This window comes from Mastacembelus armatus, chromosome 16 (genome assembly GCF_900324485.2).
Source record: "Mastacembelus armatus chromosome 16, fMasArm1.2, whole genome shotgun sequence".
Taxonomy (NCBI): Eukaryota; Metazoa; Chordata; class Actinopteri; order Synbranchiformes; family Mastacembelidae; genus Mastacembelus; species Mastacembelus armatus.
The window spans coordinates 13528742-13551866 of NC_046648.1; the positions used below are offsets into that span (position 1 = coordinate 13528742).

Here is a 23125-nt window from a genome sequence, read left to right on the forward strand (position 1 = left end):
GCTTTTCATTGGCTTATAGTCTTTCAGTGTGTGTCATTGGCTCATGGCGTTTCAATGCATTCTGAGCCAATGACAGCTTGACAGATTTGACAGATTTGAGTGGTTTGGTGCCATACCAGATATATAAGATGCATCATTCTGCTTCAGGATTTGGAGAGTGAGAGTGAGAGTATTTTGGCAAGTTCCATGGCGAGTCTCACCAATAAGCGACGTTCTAAAGTTTGGGATCATTTTGATCTCAAGAGGTCTGAACTTTTATTGCTGTCATGGGATTGAAACAGTGCCAGTGCTTCAGTTGTGCTCTTTAAAGTTTGCTTTGGCTTCAGTTGTCCACCAGATGTCACCGTCACTGAAGTCTTGAAGCTTTGAATCTTTTTCAGCACAATTGTTAGGGAAGCCTCAGTGCTTCATGAGGCTTCACTTGCTCACCACTAGGTGGAAGACAACTTAACTCAAACCTGGGAGAACAAAAGGTAGTCCATGATCAAAATTCCAAACAAGAACACAAGGGTGTCAACAGACAACCTGGCAACTAAAACGTGGTTGAACAAAGGTATATAAAGGAAAGGAACAAAACAAGACACATGAAAACAATAACTAATTAGGTCAACGTAAAGAGAACAGAATAAAACAAAAACCAGTTCCTGTCAGGATCCTTCAAAATAAAAGAAACAGGAAGTCACAAAAATGCGGCTCTTGACAGTACCCCCCCCCCACCCCACCCCACCCCACCCCTTAAAAGGCCGGCTCCTGACGGCCTCCTAAAACCGTCCCAGACACGCCAAGCGGGTGGGCGGTGGGGGCGTCAGGTGGAGGGAGCAAGAGGGCAGGCAGGCAAAACAAAAATTGGACGACTCGTCCTGCCGCTCAGGGCTTCTTCCTGGCGTGCTCCTGGAGAGAAAAAAAAGAAAAAGTCTGGAGTGAATCGGCTCCTCCAAAAACATGGGTCAGGTGGGCGGCCTCTCCGGCGGGCGTGGGTCCAGGACCACTCTGGCGGGCGGCCTCTCCGGCCGGCGTGGGTCTGGGACTGCTCTTGCGGGTGGCCTCTCTGGCGAGCGTGGGTCCGACGATGTGGAGACTGTGGAGAATGTGGACCGGGCGGTAGTTGCTGCTGCAGCTCAGGGAAATCAGGTAGCTGCCACTGCTGCTGCTGCTGTTGCGGCGGCTCTGGGGACTGTGGTAGCTGCCGCTGCTGCTGCTGCTGCTGCTGCGGCGGCTCTGGAAACTGGTGGCTCTGGCCATTCTGGTGGCCCTGGTGGTTCAGACCAATCCGGTGGTTCTGGCAGCTAAGAGGCAGAGCCTGTGAAGGCTCTGGCGACTGTTGAGACGGCTCGGGAAGCTGAGGTGGATCGGGAAACTCTGGAGACTGAGGAGGTTCGGGCCAGTCTGGTGGCTCTGGCCATTCTGGTGGCCCTGGTGGTTCGGGCCAAACCGGTGGCTCTGGTTGCTGCAGAGACGGCGGTGGGAACTCTGGAGGCTCTGGCTGCTGCAGAGACGGCGGTGGGAACTCTGAAAACTGGAGAAAGGCAGATAATCCTGGAAACTCTAGGAGCTCAGGTCTGGACACGGTAAGGGCTGTGACCATTCTGGTGGTTCGGGCCCTTCTGGCAGTTCTGGCCATCTTGGTGGCTCTGGTAGTTCGGGCCATCCTGCCGGCTCTGGAGGCTCTGGCCATTCCGGCGGCTCAGGGTCAGGCCACTGTGTCGGTTCTGGCCATTCCAGTGACTCTGGAGGTTCTGGCCATTTCGGTGGTTCTGGAAGTTCTGGCCATTCCGGCGGTTCTGGCCACTGTGGTGGTTCTGGCCATTCCGGCGGCTCAGGAGGTTCTGGCCATTCTGGCGGCTCAGACAGCTTCAGAACTCGCTGTGGCACTGGATGCTGTGGCACTGGATGCTGCGGAACTGGATGCTGTTTCCAAGGCATTCTCCTTCGAGGCAATTCCCCAGATCTGATTGCACTGGAGGCAGGTTCGGACACGACGGGGTTCCGGGAAACAGGCGAGGTCGTAGGAACTGAAGACTATGGAACTGAAGACTGTGGAACTGAAGACTGTGGAACTGAAGACTGTGGCTGGCGCTTTGCAGGCTGCACCGGGGTTTGCTGCCTGGAACGGCGGCGATTTCGGTGTCTGGAAGTGGGATGCGATGCTGGTGGGCCCCACGGACCAGGATCATCGAAGTGGTGCCCTCCAAAGCGCACAATGGGAACGTATGTGGCGGGGTCATCCAAGGAGTCATCTGAGGAATATTTGCTGTCCAGCGGATCGTCCAAAAAGGACCCCATGGTCATGCTTCTGGGCTTGGTTGGAGAACCAGGTGAGGATGTCTACCTGGTCAGAGGCTTGGGCGTGACGCGGTTGTGTACGTGGCAAGGTGGGAACGGGACTGGTCAGAAAAGTTCCCATCCTCAAACAGTCCAAGGCTGTGGCTAACGGAAGGCAAGAACGGAGTCTTAGTAGAACTATCTAACATCAACACATCAAACTGAAGCGTACACGCCACTACGTGCATTCAAATGGGAAGGGCATGGAAGTGATACCATCATTTTTTACTTCTATGCCATGTGCCAACATGGTGGAGGGCAGCTGCCTCAGTCATACTCCCTACCAATTTGCTTATCTTGTTGACAGTGCTGTAGCCTCTCTGAGTGAAAAACTTGATACTGTGACTCCTCTGAAAAAAATGTAGTGAATCACAGGAGACTAGCACTATGGTACAATACACACATTCATACCTTAAAGCAGGCATCACAAAGGCTGGAAAGGATGTAGCATTTAACAAACTTAGAATTTTACCTAGCCTGGAAAAACAGTCTAACAACGTATAAAAAAGCAGCAGAACAATCTCAGGTTTCATTTTAGCAATGTAGCCAGGCTGACAAACTGTCACAGCTCTGTTGAGCCCAGTGTTCTCTTAGCTCTCAGCAGTGATCACTTTTTGAGTTTCTTTACAATAAAATCATTCACTATTAGATCACTATAATCACTATTAGATATCAAATTCATCAGATGCTTCCTGTAGCTGCCACAGATGAAGCTTCTGCTACAATAGCTCTTATAAATAAAATAAATAAATTTATAAATAAAATCAATTGAAATTGATTTAAATCAGATAGATTCCAATTTGTTCATGTTCATGATGAACCTTCCATGCACACAAAAGTTAGTTATGGAATTTCTCTGCTAGGACCAATTCTTTTCACCTTATACATGTGTTAGTTCCACTTGAACACAGATGACACCAGCGACTTTTCTTCTTTTTTTTCCACCATTTATTTTATCCTGCTGCTGCTGCTGAGGACAATTGAAACAAGTACATACAAATTGTCTTCTTAGTCTGCACACCTGACCCATCAGCAATGCTTAGCAGCACTGCAAGAGTAGGGGAGAAACTACGGAACCTCTAGTCACCACTCATTTGATAACAGAGTGCTAGAGGGCTAGAAAGAGGTGATAAGCAACATAATACTCTAAATCTAAATAAATGGCATAGCTTAAGGCATATCAAATTGATCAAATTCACAGTTATTGAATAAATTAATAAGATGACAAAAATAAAATTCACTATATAATTTGAAAATAATTAAGTGCATTTTTAACTCTGTTACACTCACCCCCTCTGAATTTGATCAGTTTTGAGCTCCACATACACAGTACCCCAATTTCACAATTACAAACAAAGGGCCGGTAAATGACATCCACCCAGCAACTAAAATATCCCATAAGGATGAAGTGGAATGAGAGAAGCGCACTCAATCACTCAATCCAGCTACTGGTAACAGGGTGCTTTGTACATAGGGTGACCATATTTTGATTTCCAAAAAAGAGGACGATCGGCACGGCCTCCAGACGAATTCAGACAAGCTTCTTGGTGGTTGATGAACATTATTTATTATACTTCAATGGTGCAGAATTAACCTCTGTAATAAAATAAAATGAAATCTGTAAAAACTTATAACAAAATAATAGCTCTCTTAGACTCTTCAAATAAATAATTAAATATTGTTCTAAATATGAACTATTCTGTTCCAGCTTCAACTATCTCTGAAATGTAATAAAATAAATAACAGAAGTCTCACAAAGACAAAAAAACTTAAACAAAAATAATCTAGACTTTTCATCTTTAGTTTTCTTCTTCATCCTGCTTCTCTTCTTCATCCTCCTTATCAGCCCATCCATATTTTGCTGCAGAGCTGATCTTTCCTAGCAGTTTTCGATAGCTTAACAAATAAGCATGAAAGTCTTTGCAAGACATGTCTTTGAAGTTGTACTGAACTAGTAGAATCCTCTTTAGTGACTCTACGGAGAGCTGGTTCCTCTCCTTGGTCCACTGGCTTTGCATTAGTGAAAAAACCCTCTCAACATTTGCATTGTGAGAGGGAAGTGCAAAGACAAACTGTGCGATTGTCAGTAGCTCTGAGTAACAGATGCCTCCACATCATTCCAGTTTGGTGGCTCACTCAGATCCATCCACATGAATGTTGAGAACCCTTCATGGGAGTCATCCACTTCTCCAGATACTCCAGACATGCACTGTACATGCTATGCACATCTGCACAGAACTGGTCACAGCCTTTGTCAAGTCCATCTTTGCGCTTCTGTGCCAGTAGTCCCTTAACTTTAACGGACATGAAGTTGTTTCTCTTGCGTTGAAGAAGAATGGTATGTATATTGTTTAATATCTTCTTCACTTCCATAATGGACATGTTGTCCTGTTCCATTTCTTGAATGTGGGTGTGGAACACAGACCATGAGCGTGTCCATGTGCCAAAGGCAGATTTCAGCAAAATCATTTTTAAAAAAACTCTTGAGTGCTATGGGTGGCTTTTGCTGAGACAGAAAATATGCCTTTAAAGCTGGAAACATCTGTAACATCCTCCCAATGCTTGGGAACAATGACAGCCACCTTGTCTTACTGTGAGAGAGCATCCTTCTATAATCAATCTCAATCAATCTCAACAAAATCACAATACTCCTTCAGGCTCTCAGTGCGCACAGTGTAAATGTGAAAGTACTGGTAGAATTCAATTCAATTCAATTTATTTGTATAGCGCCAAATCACAATACAAATCATCTCAAGGCAATTTACAAAAACTAAAACTAAAAACCCAACAATTCCCTTATGAGCAAGCACTTGGCGACAGTGGAGAGGAAAAACTCCCTTTAACGGAAGAAAAAACCTCCAGCAGAACCGGGCTCAGTTTGGGCGGCCATCTGCCTCGACCGGTTGGGGTGAGTGGATAGAGCAGAGAGAAAAGAACAGCAACAATAAACAACAAATAGACACTGCAGGTTGGTGGGACCAGTAACTGCACATCAGCGATATACAGCTCCAGGACCAGGGACACCTGCAGAAGGTACAGAGAGAACAGAGAGAGAGGGAGAGAGCACAAACTAGGGGAGAGAGAGAGCACAAGGTTAGTGACATTCAATGGTGGAATATACATGTGCGGGGGGAGGAGAGGAAGAGAGGGGAAGGGAAGGGAAGGGAGGGTTAGGGTAGGGGAGCTCAGTGCACTGATGGTCCTCAGGCAGTCTAGGCCTATAGCAGCATAACTAAGGGATGGTTCAGGGTTGCCTGAAGCCAGCCGTAACTATACGCTTTGACAAAGTGGAAGGTTTTAAGTCTAGCCTTAAAAGTACAGAGAGTGCCTGCCTCCTGAACCCAGGCTGGGAGCTGGTTCCACAGGTGAGGAGCTTGATAGCTAAAGGCTCTACCTCCCATTCTGCTTTTGGAAACTCTGGGAACCACAAGTAGACCTCTGAGAGTGAAGTGGTCTGTTGGGATAATATGGTACTATGAGGTCTTTAAGGTATGAAGGAGCTTGATCATGAAGGGATTTGTATGTGAGAAGAAGGATTTTAAATTCTATTCTGTATTTTACAGGGAGCCAATGAAGAGAAGCTAATATAGGAAAATATGAGCTCTCTTGCTAGTCCCTGTCAGAACTCTGGCTGTAGCATTCTGGATTAACTGGAGGCTTTTTATGGAGATACTGGGACATCCAGATAGTAATGAGTTACAGTAATCTAGCCCTGAGGTAACAAATGCATGGATTAGTTTTTCTGCATCATTTTGAGACAGGTTTAACAATGACAGGTTTAATGGCCAAAATGACCATGTTGCGCAGGTGGAAGAAGGCAGTTCTAGAGATTTGTTTTATGTGTGAGTTAAAGGACATGTCCTGGTCAAAAATAACTCCAAGGTTTTTTACAGTAGTGCTGGAGGCCAGGGTTATGCCATCTAGAGTAGCTGTAATTTTAGAAAAGTTATTTCTGAGATTTTTTGGCCCAAATATAATGACTTCTGTTTTCCCTGAGTTTAAAAGTAAAAAGTTACTGGTCATCCAGGCCTTTATGTCAGTTAGACAGGCTTGAAGTCTGGTTAACTGGTTTGTGTTAACAGGTTTAATAGATAGATATAACTGAGTGTCATCCGCATAGCAGTGGTAATTAATAGAGTGCTTCCTAATGATATATCCTAAAGGAAGCATGTACAGGGTGAACAGAATCGGTCCTAGCACAGAACCTTGTGGAACTCCATAACTAACTTTTGTTCGTGTGGAAGGTTCATCATGGACATGAACAAACTGGAATCTGTCCGATAAATAGGATTGGAACCACTTTAACGATGTTCCTCTGATACCAATCACATGCTCCAGTCTCTGTAATAAGATGTTGTGGTCAATGGTGTCGAATGCTGCACTAAGGTCTAGGAGGACAAGTATCGAAACAAGTCCATTATCTGAGGCTAAGAGAAGATCGTTGGTAACTTTCAACAGTGCTGTTTCTGTACTATGATGTGCTCTAAATCCTGATTGGAAATCTTCAAATAGTTCATTCCTGTGTAAGTGGTCTGATAGCTGCTTAGCAACAGCTTTTTCTAGGATTTTAGAAATAAATGGCAGGTTGGATATTGGTCTATAATTAGCCAAGACACCTGGATCAAGACTAGGCTTTTTGAGTAAAGGTTTGATTACTGCAGTCTTAAAGGCCTGTGGTACGTAGCCTGATACTAGAGATAAATTTACCAAGTCCAATAAAGATGAGTTCATTAATGGCAGGGTGCCTTTAAGCAGTCTAGTCGGGATGGGGTCCAAGAGACACGTTGATGATTTCGATGAAGCAACTACTGATGTAAATTCAGAGAGATCTATAGGAGAGAAGCAGTCTAAACATAACTGAGGTCCTACAGATGATTCAAGAGCTACTGTAGTAAAAGATTCATTTATTGCAGGTATAGGAAGCATCTGCTGAATTTTATCTCTAATAGTTGTGATTTTATTTGTAAAGAAACTCATAAATTCATCACTGCTGAGAGCTAAGGGAACACTGGGCTCAACAGAGCTGTGACTTTTTGTCAGCCTGGCTACAGTGCTGAAAAGAAACCTGGGGTTGTTCTTATTTTCCTCGATTAGTGATGAATAGTATGCAGTTCTGGCTTTACGGAGAGCTTTTTTATATGTTAGTAGACTGTTTTTCCAGGCTAGAAAAATTTCCTCTAAGTTTGTGGAACGCCACTTCCTTTCCAGCCTTCGTGATGCCTGCTTTAAGGTACGAACATGTAAATTATACCATGGGGCTAGTCTTCTCTGAATCACTAACTTCTTTTTCAGAGGGGCTACAGAATCAAGCGTTTCACGCAGTGAGGTTACAGCGCTGTCAACAACATGATCAATTTGGTAGGGAGTAGGATTAAGGCAGCTGCCCTCCACTATGTTTATACTTGGCATAGATGCAAATAAAGATGGAATCATTTTCTTAAATTTATTAACAGCGTTGTCGGATAAACATCTGCTGTAGTGGAATTTTCTTCCAGACGCTGCATGATCCATCATTTTAAATTCGAAAGTTATTAAAGGTATGTAGAGATAACAAGGTTAGCACCTAATGAGATACAGTGGAATGTTTCTAATGTCCAGTGGTGAAGTTGTGTGTTGTGTATTAAAAGATAGAGTGATTGTAGAGTACTCAAGTGTGAATGAGATAATTTACTAGTGGTTTGTGTATACAGAGATTGGAAATAGAGCTCCGTGCAACCCATTACGGAACTGGGGGTCAGGAGGTTAAGTCTGACTAAATATCATTGTTCCCTCTTCAGGGTTGATACAGACTAGAAGAACTTAAAGGCAAGGTCTGACCAATATCACCATGATACAGATACAGATTATACAGACCTTCAGGGCCAAAGAAAAATAGGCAGGGATGAGAGAAAGAAACTGGAAGAAAAAGGACTGTGAGTGTAGTTTCCAGGGGAAAGTTTAGAAGTGATAAAATTAATACAATTGAAGACTTGTAAATACATACATGCAAAAAGCTGCTTAATGATGAATATAGAAAGTTGCTAGTGAGTCTTCTTCTTTTCCTTTCGGCTGCTCCCTTCAGGGGTGGACACAGTGAATCATCTGCCTCCATTTAACCCTATCCTCTATATCCTCCTCACCCACACCAACTATCCTCATGTCCTCCTTCACTACATCCAAGAACCTCCTCTTTGGTCTTCCTCTAGGCTTCCTTCCTGGCAGCTCTAACCTCAACATCCTTTTACCAATGTATTCACTCTCCCTCTTCTGAACATGTCCAAACCATCTCAATCTGGCTTCCCTGGCTTTTCCTCCAAAACATCTAACATGAGCTGTCCCTCTGATGGATAGGATCAGGGATACTCATCCCTGATCCTATCCATCCTCGTCACTCCCAGGGAGAACCTCAACATCTTTAGCTCTGCTACCTCCGGCTCTGCCTCCTGTCTTTTTCTCAGTGCCACTGTCTCTAAACCATACAACATTGCTGGTCTCACCACTGTCTTGTACACCTTTCCTTTCATTCTTGCTGACACTCTTTTGTCACACATCATACCTGACACTTTCTTCCATCTGTTCCAACCTGCTTGCACACGTCTCTTCACTTCTTTTCCACACTGTCTGTTGCTCTGGACTGTTGACTTAAAATCCTCCACCTTCTTCACCTCTACTTCCTGTAACCTCACCGTTCTACTTGAGTCCCTCTCATTTACACACATGTATTCTGTTTTACTGCGGCTAACCTTCATTCCTCTCCTTTCCAGAGCAAACCTCCACCTCTCTAGATTTTCCTCCACCTGCTCCCTGCTCTCACTACAGATGACAATGTCATCTGCAAACATCATGGTCCACGGAGATTCCTGTCTAACCTCATCTGTCAGCCTGTCCATCACCACAGCAAACAAGAAGGGGCTCAAAGCTGATCCTTGGTGCAGTCCCACCTCTACCTTGAACTCCTCTGTCACCATTACAGCACACCTCACCACTGTCTTACAGCTCTCATACATGTCCTGCACCACTCGAACATACTTCTCTGCCACTCCAGACTTCCTCATACACAGCTCCTCTCTCGGCACCCAAATCTACTAAAACACAATGCAGCTCCTTCTAGCCTTCTCTGTACTTCTCCATCAGCATTCTCAAAGCAAATATTGCATCTATGGTGCTCACAAATGCTCACTTCTGACCTCAGCCTAGCCTCCACTACTCTTTCCCATAACTTCATTGTGTGACTCATCAGCTTTATAGTAGTGTGTAAAAAAGGTTGCTAATGAAAAGCTGCTAATCATGTATGTATAATATTGTTTGTAAGGTGTAAAAATTGCTAAGGTAAAAACTATAAAGTGTGTAAAATAGCTAAATGAATAGTAAAGTGTGTGTTGAAAAGTGTAAAATGCTAAAATAGAAAAATAGAATAAAGCACTAAAAGATAAGGAACACCAGGAGGCACAAAATAGCCTATGGATGGGACCTTTGACTCTTATACTACGATAGAGTGAAGGCAGAGTTGAGAAATAAGGATAAAAAGAAAGACAACAGGCACCAGGAGAATTGAAGAAGACTGAAGATTGAAAAAAGAAGAACAGAGAGAAATACGGAGATATTTTAAAATGGAAGAAGCACAAAAACAGAAGCCAGAAACAATGACAGATAAAACCAAGTCCACAGCACCAGAAGCAGGAGCCCAACATCCACCGTATGTGCACTGGAGGGGGTGTGGACAATGGAAATAGAGCGAAGATTCACTGTGGAGTTAAGAGAAAAAGAACAGGAACCAGAGGTACATGCATGTGCAAGAGAAAAAAGGAGAATGGAAGACCAAGCCACTCTGTACTCAAACACACTGTAGTACGTCGCTGCAGGTTCACCCAACAATGTCCCACAACCACACCGACACTTTTTAATGTTTTTTTATGGTTCTTTTATTGAACACTTTTTCTTTTATTTGTTGGTTGAAGGGCTTGTCCTTAAAAGATAAAAACAAACTTCACAGCATAGTCAAAATTCTGCTCCAAAATCACTGGAGTCAAAAAGAGGGACTTGTGCTTGCTCTGGGAGGATCAGGTATTGAAGAAGGCCAGGTGTATCCTGAAATAACCTCTTCACGTTCTGTCCTCTGAGTTTTCACTGATGCCCTCGGGACGACGTTTTTATGTGCCATCTTTGAGAACAAATCATTTCTCCAATTCTTTTATTCTTTCTGCTATGAGACTGTTAAATTTGGATGCTGGTATTTTTCTTGTTTTTTCTATCCCATAAGTGAGTAAACTGGGGTTGGGGCTTGCAAAGTAAATTTTTACAAATTTTAGGGCATTAGTGGGTTATTTATTGGATGTATGTATTTTGTCTGGACTGATTGGACTGACATACAGTACGTTTGTATATGTGTGCTTCTATATGTACATGTTTGTATATACTTGTATATGTGTGTGATATGCTCTGAGGTATAGCTGCAGTGAATTGCCCTTAAAGGGATCAATAAAGTTATCTGAATCTGAATCTGTTCCCCCAGCCGCTGCCCCACAGCTCCCCCTGCAGCCTCGTAGTGATTACACCCCGTGACCACATACCCCCACTGCCCAACATAGGAGACACTCCTTCTAGACAGTACCGTGTATTGGAGAGCTTCTGGCTGAGGTACAGCACTGGGTGGTCGACCCCTTGTTCCTGCTGGGTCAGAACAACCCCAGTCTGCAGGGTAAAAAGGAGAGAAAAGTTACGGCCATGAAGCAGCGGTTTCCCGCAGAGACCTAGTTTTATCATCTCAAATGCCACCTGACACTGCTCCGTCCACTGGACCAGATCTGAGGCACCTTTACAGTGAGGTCCGCAAACCCCGGAACAAACCGCCGGTAGTAACTGCCAGACCAAGGAACTGCCTCACCTCTTTTTTTGTCTTGGACCGGGGACATGTCGCAATAGCTGCATTTTTTTCTATCTGAGGCCATACCCGCCCGCATCCCAAGTGATACCGCAGATACTGTACCTCCCTCCATCCAACTGCACACTTCCTCAACTTGGCCATTAGCCCCACCTGCCTCAGGGACTCCAGTACCACGGCCAAACGCTGCACATCCTCCGCCCAGGTGTTGCTGTGGATGATAACATCATCCAGGTAGGCGGCCCCAGTACCCGGTACATGAGATGTTAAAAAGTGGCAGGCGCCCCAAACAACCCGAATGGAATTGTACCCATTCGTCATGGAGTGGAGAGGGACGTTTTTTTTCTTGGATTCTGGCTCATAAGACTGTTTTTCCAGGCTAGATAAAATTCCTCTAAATTGTTGGAATGCCACTTCCTTTCCAGCCTTTGTGATGCCTGCTTTAAGGTACGAATATGTAAATTGTACCATGGAGCTAATCTCCTCTGATTCATTCAAAATGTTAACAAACCCACCCACTGTTTCAATCACACCCTTGATCTTGTTCTGACCTATGGCATTGAAATTGAACATTTAATAGTTTTTCCCCAAAATCCTATTTTGTCAGATCATTCTTTAATAACTTTTGAATTTAAGATGATGGATCATGCAGCATTCAGAAGAAAATTCCACTACAGCAGATATTTATCCGACAACGCTGTTAATAAATTTAAGAAAATGATTCCATCTTTATTTACATCTATGCCAAGTATAAACATAGTGGAGGGCAGCTGCTTCAATCCCACTCCCTACCAAATTGATCATGTTGTTGACAGCGCTGTAACCTCACTGCGTGAAATGCTTGATACTGTGGCCCCTCTGAAAAAGAAGTTAGTGAATCAGAGAAGACTAGCCCCATGGTATAATTTACATATTCGTACCTTAAAGCAGGCATCACGAAGGCTGGAAAGGAAGTGGCGTTCCACAAATTTAGAGGAAATTTTTCTAGCCTGGAAAAACAGTCTATTAACATATAAAAAAGCTCTCCGTAAAGCCAGAACTGCATACTATTCATCACTAATAGAGGAAAATAAGAACAATCCCAGGTTTCTTTTCAGCACTGTAGCCAGGCTGACAAAAAGTCACAGCTCTGTTGAGCCCAGTGTTCCCTTAGCTCTCAGCAGTGATGAATTTATGAGTTTCTTCACAAATAAAATCACAACTATTAGAGATAAAATTCAGCAGATGCTTCCTATACCTGCAATAAATGAATCTTCTACTACAGTAGCTCTTGAATCATCTGTAAGACCTCAGTTATGTTTAGACTGCCTCTCTCCCATAGATTTACATCAGTAGTTGCTTCATCGAAATCATCAACGTGTCTCTTAGACCCCATCCCGACTAGACTGCTTAAAGACACCCTGCCATTAATCAACTCATCTTTATTAGACTTGGTAAATTTATCTCTAGTATCAGGCTACGTACCACAGGCCTTTAAGACTGAAGTAATCAAACCTTTACTCAAAAAGCCTAGTCTTGATCCAGGAGTCTTGGCTAATTATAGACCAATATCCAACCTGCCATTTAAAAAAACAGAAGTCATTATATTTGGGCCAAAAAATCTCAGAAATAACTTTTCTCAAATTATAGCTACTCTAGATGGCATAACCCTGGCCTCTAGCACTACTGTAAAAAACCTTGGAGTTATTTTTGACCAGGACATGTCCTTTAACTCACACATAAAACAAGTCTCTAGAACTGCATTCTTTCACCTGCGCAACATTTCCAAAATTAGGAACATCCTGTCTCAAAATGATGCAGAAAAACTAGTCCATGCATTTGTTACCTCAGGGCTAGATTACTGTAACTCATTACTATCTGGATGTCCCAGTATCTCCATAAAAAGCCTCCAGTTAATCCAGAATGCTACAGCCAGAGTTCTGACAGGGACTAGCAAGAGAGCTCATATTTTCCTATATTAGCTTCTCTTCATTGGCTCCCTGTAAAATACAGAATAGAATTTAAAATCCTTCTTCTCACATACAAATCCCTTCATGATCAAGCTCCTTCATACCTTAAAGACCTCATAGTACCATATTATCCCAACAGACCACTTCACTCTCAGAGGTCTACTTGTGGTTCCCAGAGTTTCCAAAAGCAGAATGGGAGGCAGAGCCTTTAGCAATCAAGCTCCTCTCCTGTGGAACCAGCTCCCAGTCTGGGTTCAGGAGGCAGACACTCTCTGTACTTTTAAGGCTAGACTTAAAACCTTCCTCTTTGACAAAGCATATAGTTAGGGCTGGCTTCAGCCAACCCTGAACCATCCCTTAGTTATGCTGCTATAGGCCTAGACTGCCCGAGGACCATCGGTGCACTGAGCTCCCTTACCCTGCAGGTGTCCCTGGTCCTGGAGCTGTATATCGCTGATGTGCAGTTCCCACCAACCTGCAGTGTCTATTTGTTGTTTATTGTTGCAGTTCTTTTCTCTCTGCTCTATCCACTCACCCCCAACCGGTCGAGGCAGATGGCCGCCCAAACTGAGCCCGGTTCTGCTGGAGATTTTTCATTCCGTTAAAGGAGAGTTTTTCATCTCCACTGTCACCAAGTGCTTGCTCATAAGGGAATTGTTGGGTTTTTAGTTTTAGTTTTTGTAAAGTGCCTTGAGATGATTTGTATTGTGATTTGGCGCTATACAAAAATTGAACATCTACATGAATGTTAAAATCTCCCACTATAATGACTTTATCTGAACTAAGCACTAAATCAGATAGGAAGTCTGGAAATTCAGTTAAAAACTCTGAGTGAGGGACGGTGCACAATGACAAGTAGAACTGGTTGTTGTGTTTTCCAGTTTGGATGTGAGAGGCTCAGAGTGAGGCTCTCAAATGAGTTATAATTGTTCTGAGGATGAAAGTTCTGGACTGACTCTGGATTGTCAAACTTTAGGTTGGCTAATAAACTTGGCCAAATTTCTAGAGATGAGAGCTGCACCATTCAAAGTGGGATGGATGCTGTCCCTCGCTACCAGACTGGGTTTTCCCCAGAAACTGGCCCAATTGTCTATGAAGCCCACATCGTTTGCTGGACACCACCTAGACATCCAGCGACGGAACGATGACACGCGGCTAAACATGTCATCGCTGGTCAGATTGGGGAGGGGTCCAGAGAAAATTACAGAATCCGATGTTGTTTGTCAAAATTACACACCGACTGAACATTAATTTTAGTGACCTCCGACTGGCGTAATTGGGTGTCATTGCTGCTGACGTGAATAACAATTTTTCCATATTTACGATTAGCCTTAAGCAGCTGGCCAGGAATACATTTGACTATGGTTGCTGGTGTCTCTAATTTTCTGACTATGGAATCGCCAATTATCAGAGTCAGTTTCTCAGCGTGTGTGCCGCTGAGCTGGGAAAATCTGTTAGAAACATGAACAGGCAGGTGATGAGCCATGGCATTCTGCTCAGGAGTATGTTTCCGTCGGACAGTCACCCAGGCTAATTCTCTGGGCTGCTCTGGATAGCTAACAGACCCTGAGTTCAGTGGCTCCACACCTGCTAACAGGGCTAGGCTAGCTGGCTTTTGTTCAAAGGTGCGGAGCCGCGCTTCCAAATCAGTGATCCTCGCCTCCAAAGCTATCAGAACCTTGCACTTATTACAAGTATCATTATCACTAAAGGAGGCAGAGGAATAGAGGGAGAAGCCATGTTACTAGCTAGCTAAGCTAACTGGTAGGCCAACGAACGCTAAGTCTGGAAATAGCAATAAATCCCGGTCAAAATAGAAAGGTACTTGACTACTACCGGAATGTGTAGCGGTTAATGAATTGTTTAGAGAGTTTAGTTAGTCAACAACTGCCAGGTGGATGTGAATTTCCTAGTGGCAGATATAGCGGGAAATGAAGTGCTGCTGGGTCACTCATTCCTCACCCAGGCTGAGGCCTGTCTGGATTTTGGGAGACACTGCATCGTCCTGTTTGGTCAAGAGGTGCCCTATGCCTCTTTAACCCTGGCAATAAGACTGTAACCATTAAAGAAGGTGCCATTGCGGGTCTCCTCCAGCCAGCTGAAGCCTTGCAACCCTCCACTATTTCCCAAACTGCAGACACATGAACCGGCCCTCCTGTGGTTCTTCGACATCTGCAGGAGCTCTATGCCTAGAGTTCCGCAGACCTCAATGACAATGAAAAGCTACAGCTAACACACGTGAACCAACAGATTAGTGAGACCCTTCAGAGCGGCCTTGCCCACCGTAGCCACAGCAGTTGGCCTCGCTCATTGTTATGGTGTGCAAGAAAGATGCCATACCATCTTTGCATAGACTACAGCGTCCTCAACAACCACACCATAAAGGATGCATCCCCACTGCCTCGCATCCAGGACATCCTGGATACTCTCGTCACTGCCACGTGGTTCAGCACCCTGGATCTGGCTTCAGATTACTGGCAGGTCGAGCTAACACCTTGAGCACATCAAGCAGCCACTTTTTGCACCAGGACAGGACTCTTTGAGTGGAACGTCATGCTGTTTGAATTTTGCAATGCCCCGTTGAGAGGCTGATGGACCGTGTCTTAGCTGTTATGCAGTGGGGGTCTCGCTTGGTCTACTTAGATGACATTATTGTGCTGGCCAGGGATGTGATGGAGATGCTGCAACGGCTGAGCCAGGTGTTTCACAGACTTCAACAGACTAATCTGAAACTGAAACCTGCTAAATGCTCTTTCACTCTCTTCCCTGGTTGTGTATCTGAGCCACATGGCCGAGCATGGTGTGGCCACCGATCCCAGCAAAGTTCACAAAGTCCAGACATGGCATTGTTTCCTGGCTGGACCATGGGGGAGCTGCACCAAGACCAGGAAGCAGATGCAGATATTGCACCAATACAGGCTTGGATGGAGGCCAGTGAGAAGCGCCCCCCTAATACAACTGTTTCACCATGCAGCCCAGCCACCAAGACATATTGGAGTCAGTGGAAGAGACTATTTCAGAGATGGAATTCTACTCTGTCAATTCTACAGATGCTACAGGAGCAACAGAGAAAGCTGTAACCATGGCTGATGTCGTCACGTCATGTTACACTGCATGTCTACTTGTGGCTCTCAGAGTTTCCAAAAGTAGAATGGGAGGCAGAGCCTTTAGTTATCAAACTCCTCTCCTGTGGAACCACCTCCCATTTGGGGTTTGTGAGTCAGACATTCTCTCTACTCTTAAGGTTAGATTTAAAGTTTTAAATCTAACCTTAAGAGTAGACAAAGCTTAGTGTTTAGGGTGGCTCAGGTGACCCTAAACCAACCCATTAATTATGCTGCTGATGCACTTCCCACATCATGCAACAAGCTCTCCTCTCCTCTCCGGATATGTCACCATTGAATGTCACTGACTTTGTGCCTTCTCTCTCCTGTAGTTTGTGCTCTCTCTCTGGCCTCCCTCTCTACATATACTTTCTGCAAGTATCCCTGGTCCTGGAGCTGTATATTACTGATTGTTGATTCACTGACAGACAGACCCAAATGCATTGCCTGACAAACGCGGATATGATAAAGAGGGGTTTTAATGTTCACAAATACTGGTAAGGTAGAGTCAAAAAACCAGGCAGTAATGTCAAACCAGAATATCAGTCCACTCAGGCAAAGGTATCCAGACGAACGGCAAAAAGGGTAATCCAAAATGAGAAAACGGTCATACACAACAATTTAGGCGTGACTTTGGAAGGCTGGTAAACTGACTGAACTAAAGTTACAGTGCAGACAAACTAGCGTATATATACATGACTGAGTGACCTTATGTAGACAAACATAACTAGTTGCACGTGGATAATAGGTGAAGCGGAAGTAATTTGCATTTGTGATACTGATGGTAGGAATTGCAAAATAAAACAGGAAGTGACAAAACTAAGTCCTTTCAAAACAAAACCAACAAACGGAGATCAGTTCATGACACTAAAAAGAAAAAGGGCTAGCTCATCTGATGACATCCTCAACCCACTCTCCAGTGCCTGTCTTGCCCCATTGTCTTTCTTTCCTTCCTTCCTTTTCTTATAATAGTGTCTTGTTTCTGCATAGGACACTTTCTGTTCCTCTCTTACCTGTGTAAATTTCACTGCTTGTTGTCTTCTTGCTAAATGTTTCTCCCCCACAACTACAGCAATTAGGTACTCTCATATTTCCACATTTCCCATAATCATGTTCCCGTACATCTTCACACCTCTTCTTACTCCTATACATCGCTGCAATATATGCAAACCGTTGACAATTATAACATCTGACTGGGAAGGGACTATAAGGCCTCACACTAAAGCATACATAGCTTACCATAACCTTCTGTAGCAATATTTCCTCTTTAAAGTAAAGGAACTCCTCCATTAATGGCTGGCTTCAGGCAACCCTGAACCATCCCTTAGTTATGCTGCTATAGGCCTAGACTGCCCGAGGACCATCGGTGCACTGAGCTCCCCTACCCTAACCCCCCCTTTTCCCTTCCCATCCCCTCTCTTCCTCTCCTCCCACCTCACATATATTCCACCATTGAATATTGAATATCACTAACCTTGCAGGTGTCCCTGGTCCTGGAGCTGTATATTGCTGATGTGCAGTTACTGGCCCCACCAACCTGCAGTGTCTATTTGTTGTTTATTGTTGCTGTTCTTTTCTCTCTGCTCTATCCACTCACCCCAACCGGTCGAGGCAGATGGCCGCCCAAACTGAGCCCGGTTCTGCTGGAGGTTTTTTCTTCCATTAAAGGGAGTTTTTCCTCTCCACTGTCGCCAAGTGCTTGCTCATAAGGGAATTGTTGGGTTTTTAGTTTTAGTTTTTGTAAAGTGCCTTGAGATGATTTGTATTGTGATTTGGCGCTATACAAATAAAATTGAATTGAATTAATGCTCTCTCCCTCCCTTCCTATCTTCTTCCTCTTCAAATGCTGTTTTCCATGATTCTACAGTTATATTCTCCTTTCCATTTTTTTTCCTCCTTTCAGTTTACTATGCTACTCTCTAGCCCACTCCATATGTTTTCCTTCTTCTTCCGACCATCCTCCAATACTACTCTCCATCCTGATCCACTCTACTTCTGAGATTGTATGAAACCCACATTTTATCCAGATTTTCAGATTGGAGTCTTATCCACTGGACTTAAGCTCTTTCTCAACTTGCAGGGAAACTTCCACACCACCCAACCCATTACTAAACACCAGAAATTGTTGCTTATAAAAATCTCCACTGCACTCTTCTTCCAGGACCTTCTTCCTCTTCTTCTTTTTCTTCTTCTTCCATTACATTATTGCCACCCTAACCGTAGCCATAGCCATTGTATATTAACCCTGTTGGATCTATTAATCCAGTTTTCCTCAAATATTCCCTCTTCTTCATTCTCATTATTTCCAATTTTTTGCACAATTTTCAACTTATTTCTACCATTTGCAATATCTGTAGCTGAATGATCTTCTTTAGCCTTTCCTCTAAGTGCTCCCTGGATAAGATATTGAGATTATGCAGCCTGCTGTTTTGGTTTCCTGACAAACAGTGTTTTCCAATAATCAGCAATGTGCTTTTCAGATTACTTTGACCAATCCTCATCCTGCTACTATTGATTGTCTTTTATTGTGCCCCCTTTTCCTACTTTATTCTCTTTATGTACAGTACATGTCTTTTGTTCAGTGTCCCACTTCCTGTCTGACTTTGATAGTTTAATTTTGATGTTGTGATGCTGCTGTAATTCACATCTGGGCACTGCTACTGTTGCTCCTGTAGCATCTGTCCAAAGATCTTTAGAGCCTTATGTGAAAATGTGCTTAAACCCCTGAATACTTTTGTTCTACTCCCATACCAAATCTATGTTGTTCTTACTGCTCTTAATTGTGTTCAGTTCCAAATCAATGTCACTGTATTTGCCAGTGCCTACAATTGGCACACTAGGCCACAATACTGTATAATCCTTTATATCCCTAATACCTTTACTGTCAGCCATTTTATTGGTTCACCCAAAACTATCTATCTGAGCCCCATCACATTTGTTGCAGTTTCTTAGTTGGATTATTATCACAGTGACCTTTCAAATTTATCCAATAGTTAACTAATAATACTACTGCTGTACTCCTGGGGCATGTTGTCAGTCTCCACTTGGAGCGCACACACTGGAGATGTTTAAGCAGTCCTTAAACACATTCCAAAAGCCCAGGCTTGCACAATATCCAGTTAGATTAACAGGTTCTCTCCATGTTAACTGCTGTCAAAATATATTCCCAATTATATACATAGATCACTGCCTCTTTCTCTTTTATAAAATTAATATTCCATCTTCTCATTTATAATTCCATTTAATATTACATGTTCAACTTGTTAAACATACAAGGTCATGGTGGAAAACATCATGGCAAGCATGTTTTAATAATTGGTTGACCCACCTTTGTCATAACCTCAAACAAGCACTTCTTATAGCGGTGGATAACAGCTACACAACATTCAGGAGAAATATTGCACCATTCTCTTATACAGAACTGTCTCAGCCATATTCCTAGGATGTCGGCTATCTTGAGGTCATTCCACAACATCTGTTTAAATTCACTTCAATTTATCACAATAAAATCATCTCCAAGCTCCACTGCTCCACTTTGCTTATGGCTGGGATATTAACCAGCTTCAATGTATCCTTTAAGTCTTTAGCTGCACTCTAGGGTTCTTTTTTTTTTTTTACCTTATTAAGCATTAAGTGTTGGTATTGGTTGTACTCCAACTGCTATGGAGATGTACACTACCAAATCAATTCAATTCAATTCAATGTATATGTACAGTGCCAAATCACAATACAAATCATCTCAAGGCACTTTACAAAAACAAAAAACCCAACAAATCCCTTATGAGCAAGCACTTGGCGACAGTGGAGAGGAAAAACTCCCTTTAACGGAAGAAAAAACCTCCAGCAGAACCGGGCTCAGTTTGGGCGGCCATCTGCCTCGACCGGTTGGGGTGAGTGGATAGAGGAGAGAGGAAGGAACAGCAACAATAAACAACAAATAGACACTGCAGGTTGGTGGGGCCAGTAATTGCACATCAGCAATATAAAGCTCCAGGACCAGGGACACCTGCAGAAGGTACAGAAAGAGAACAGAGAAAAGAAAGAAAGAGAGAGAGGGAGAGAGCACAAACTATGGGAGAGAGAGAGCACAAGGTTAGTGACATATTCAATGGTGGAATATACATGTGAGTGGGGAGCAGAGGAGGAGAGGGGAAGGGAAGGGAGAGGAGGGTTAGGGTAGGGGAGTTCAGTGCACCGATGGTCCTCAGGCAGTCTAGACCTATAGCAGCATAACTAAGGGATGGTTCAGGGTTACCTGAAGCCAGCCCTAACAATACACTTTGTCAAAAAGGAAGGTTTTAAGTCTAATCTTAAAAGTACAGAGTGTCTGCCTCCTGAACCCAGACTGGGAGCTGGTTCCACAGGAGAGGAGCTTGATTGCTAAAGGCTCTGCCTCCCATTCTGCTTTTGGAAACTCTGGGAACCACAAGTCTCTTAGACCTGCACTCTGAGAGTGAATTGGTCTATTGGGATAATATGGTACTATGAAGTCTTTAAGGTATGAAGGAGCTTGGTCATGAAGGGATTTGTATGTGAGAAGAAGGATTTTAAATTCTTTTCTGTATTTTACAGGGAACCAATGAAGAGAAGCTAATATAGGAGAAATATGCTCTCTCTTGCTAGTTCCTGTCAGTACTCTGGCTGCAGCATTCTGGATTAACTGGAGGCTTTTTATGGAGATACTGGGACATCCAGATAGCAATGAGTTACAGTAATCTAGCCTTGAGGTAATAAATGCATGGACTAGTTTTCCTGCATCATTTTGAGACAGGATGTTCCTAATTTTGGCAATGTTGTGCAAGTGAAAGAAGGCAGTTCTAGAGATTTATGTGTGAGTTAAAGAACATGTCCTAGTCAAAGGTAAAAATAAATCATAAAATCACCCCACTCATAAAGTCTTTGTGATTGTTCTATAACCCTTTACAGCTACATGCAAATTAACAACTATTGATATCAGGTCTGCTGAGATCTCAGATTAATTAAATTAAATTAATTTAAATTTTATTTGTATTGTGCCAAACCACAATAAAATCATCTAAAGGCACTTTACAAAAAAAAAAAGTTTGCTGTTTTTGTACGATGATGTGCTCTAAATCGTGATTGAAAATCTTCAAATAGTTCATTCTTGTGTTCCCAAAGCTGCTGCTTAGCAACAGCTTTGGATATTGTTCTATAATTAACCAAGACTCCTGGATTAAGACTAGGCTTTTTGAGTAGATGTTTGATTACTGCAGTCTTAAAGGTATGTAGCCTGGTACTAGAGATAAATTTACCAAGTCTAATAAAGATGAGTCGATTAATGGCAGGGTGTCTTTGAACAGTCTACATGGGATGGGGTCTAAGAGACATGTTGATGATTTAGATGAAGCAACTGTTGGTGTGAAATCAGAGATCTATGGGAAAGAAGCAGTCTATATAATGACTTTATCTGAACTAAGCACTAAATCAGGTAGGAAGTCTGGAAATTCAGTTAAGAACGAGTAAGGGACAGGTGGACGGTACACAATAACAAGTAGAATTGGTTTTTGTGTTTTCCAGTTTGGGTGTGAGAGGCTAAGACCGAGGCTCTCAAATGAGTTATAATTGTTCTGAAGATGAAAGTTTAATAATAGGTTTGAGTGGAAGATTGCAGCTACTCTTCCACCTCGACCTGTGCTTCAAGGAACATGACAATTTTTATGACTGAGGGGGGTTGATTCATTTAGACTGACATTCATCCTGCTGTAGCCAGGTTTTCAGAGAGTAAGTCAATTTGGTGATCAGTTATCCAATTATTTACTAACAGAGATTTAGACGAAAGAGTCTGATATTTAATAATGCTCATTTGACTGTTCTGTTTTTCTGCTCAGTAAGAGGAGTAGTCTTGCACTACTGTGTTGCAGCTCAAGAAACGTCCTGAAGACCTAGCAATGTATGTGAATACAGGTTTTTCTCTTAGTGCTTCTGTTTGCTGCAATACGATGGGTAGATACACTAGTGAAAACGTGGGATGTCATGTCTTTAGTCCACCTTACAGTATTCTTGTTAAGAAGTCATATCATCAGGACCATGAGTACATATGACTTGAAATGGTGATACCATCAACAGAATTAGTTATTGTTGCAGTGCTAGGTGCTATTCAATGAGGTAAAATGTATTAAATGTATTAAAAGTATGGTTTAGGCGATAGATAGATTACTAAATTTTACTAATATAATGCAAAATCACGATAAAAATTTTCTTAAGTACTTCACATACCAATGTCAAGATTTTACAGTATTATATAGAAAAACAATTACAAAATCTTCTGGAACTCACTAGGCAGTAGTTGGGAGGAAAAACTCTCTTCTCTAACTTCTGACAGGACCAGGCTCAGGTTGGGTGGCCATCTGCCTTGACAACATATTTTGTTGGAAATTCAATCAACCACAAAGAGAGAAGCAATCTGCCCATAGCAGATGCTACGTAAGTTGGGTAATTATTTCCTTCATGTCTTTGTAAATATGTATTTTTACATATGCACATTTTTGTTTCATAATGAACACACTGTGGATATGTGATGAACTAAAAAAAGGCTGCCAAAGTTCTGTTGCCAAAGCATAAGAAAAAACATATGGTTAATATTTGACAATTACTGTCTGACTAAATGTTATATATAATTGTATATGTACTGAATGCGTATATGTAGTGTATGTTATATATAATTTACAGAAAACCTATACCTATTTCCAGTTATAACGCAGTGCACTTGTGTTATTCTGAGCTGCAGCTAGAATACAAGTATAAAAGCATTAATACTTGCAGGAAGAAAGTGCAATTAAAATGCAGCTATAATCACCATTCCTAGGTGCAGTATTAGTGTAGTGAACTATCCCTGCTTGTTAGAAGCTTTGTTTAAAAACCAGAGTAGC

General features: G+C 42.9%; 1 protein-coding gene across 1 annotated transcript; it reads right to left on the minus strand.

Moving 5' to 3' along the window:
• Window positions 1–761: 761 nt before the first annotated feature.
• On the minus strand, window positions 762–1675 carry LOC113122117 (proline-rich protein 2-like). Its single transcript, XM_026293132.1, has 2 exons — window positions 987–1675; window positions 762–891 (listed from the first exon to the last, which is right to left on the minus strand). Exons 1-2 carry the CDS (start codon window positions 1673–1675, stop codon window positions 762–764), a joined length of 819 nt encoding a protein of 272 aa, XP_026148917.1.
• Between the last annotated feature and the right edge of the window lie 21450 nt (window positions 1676–23125).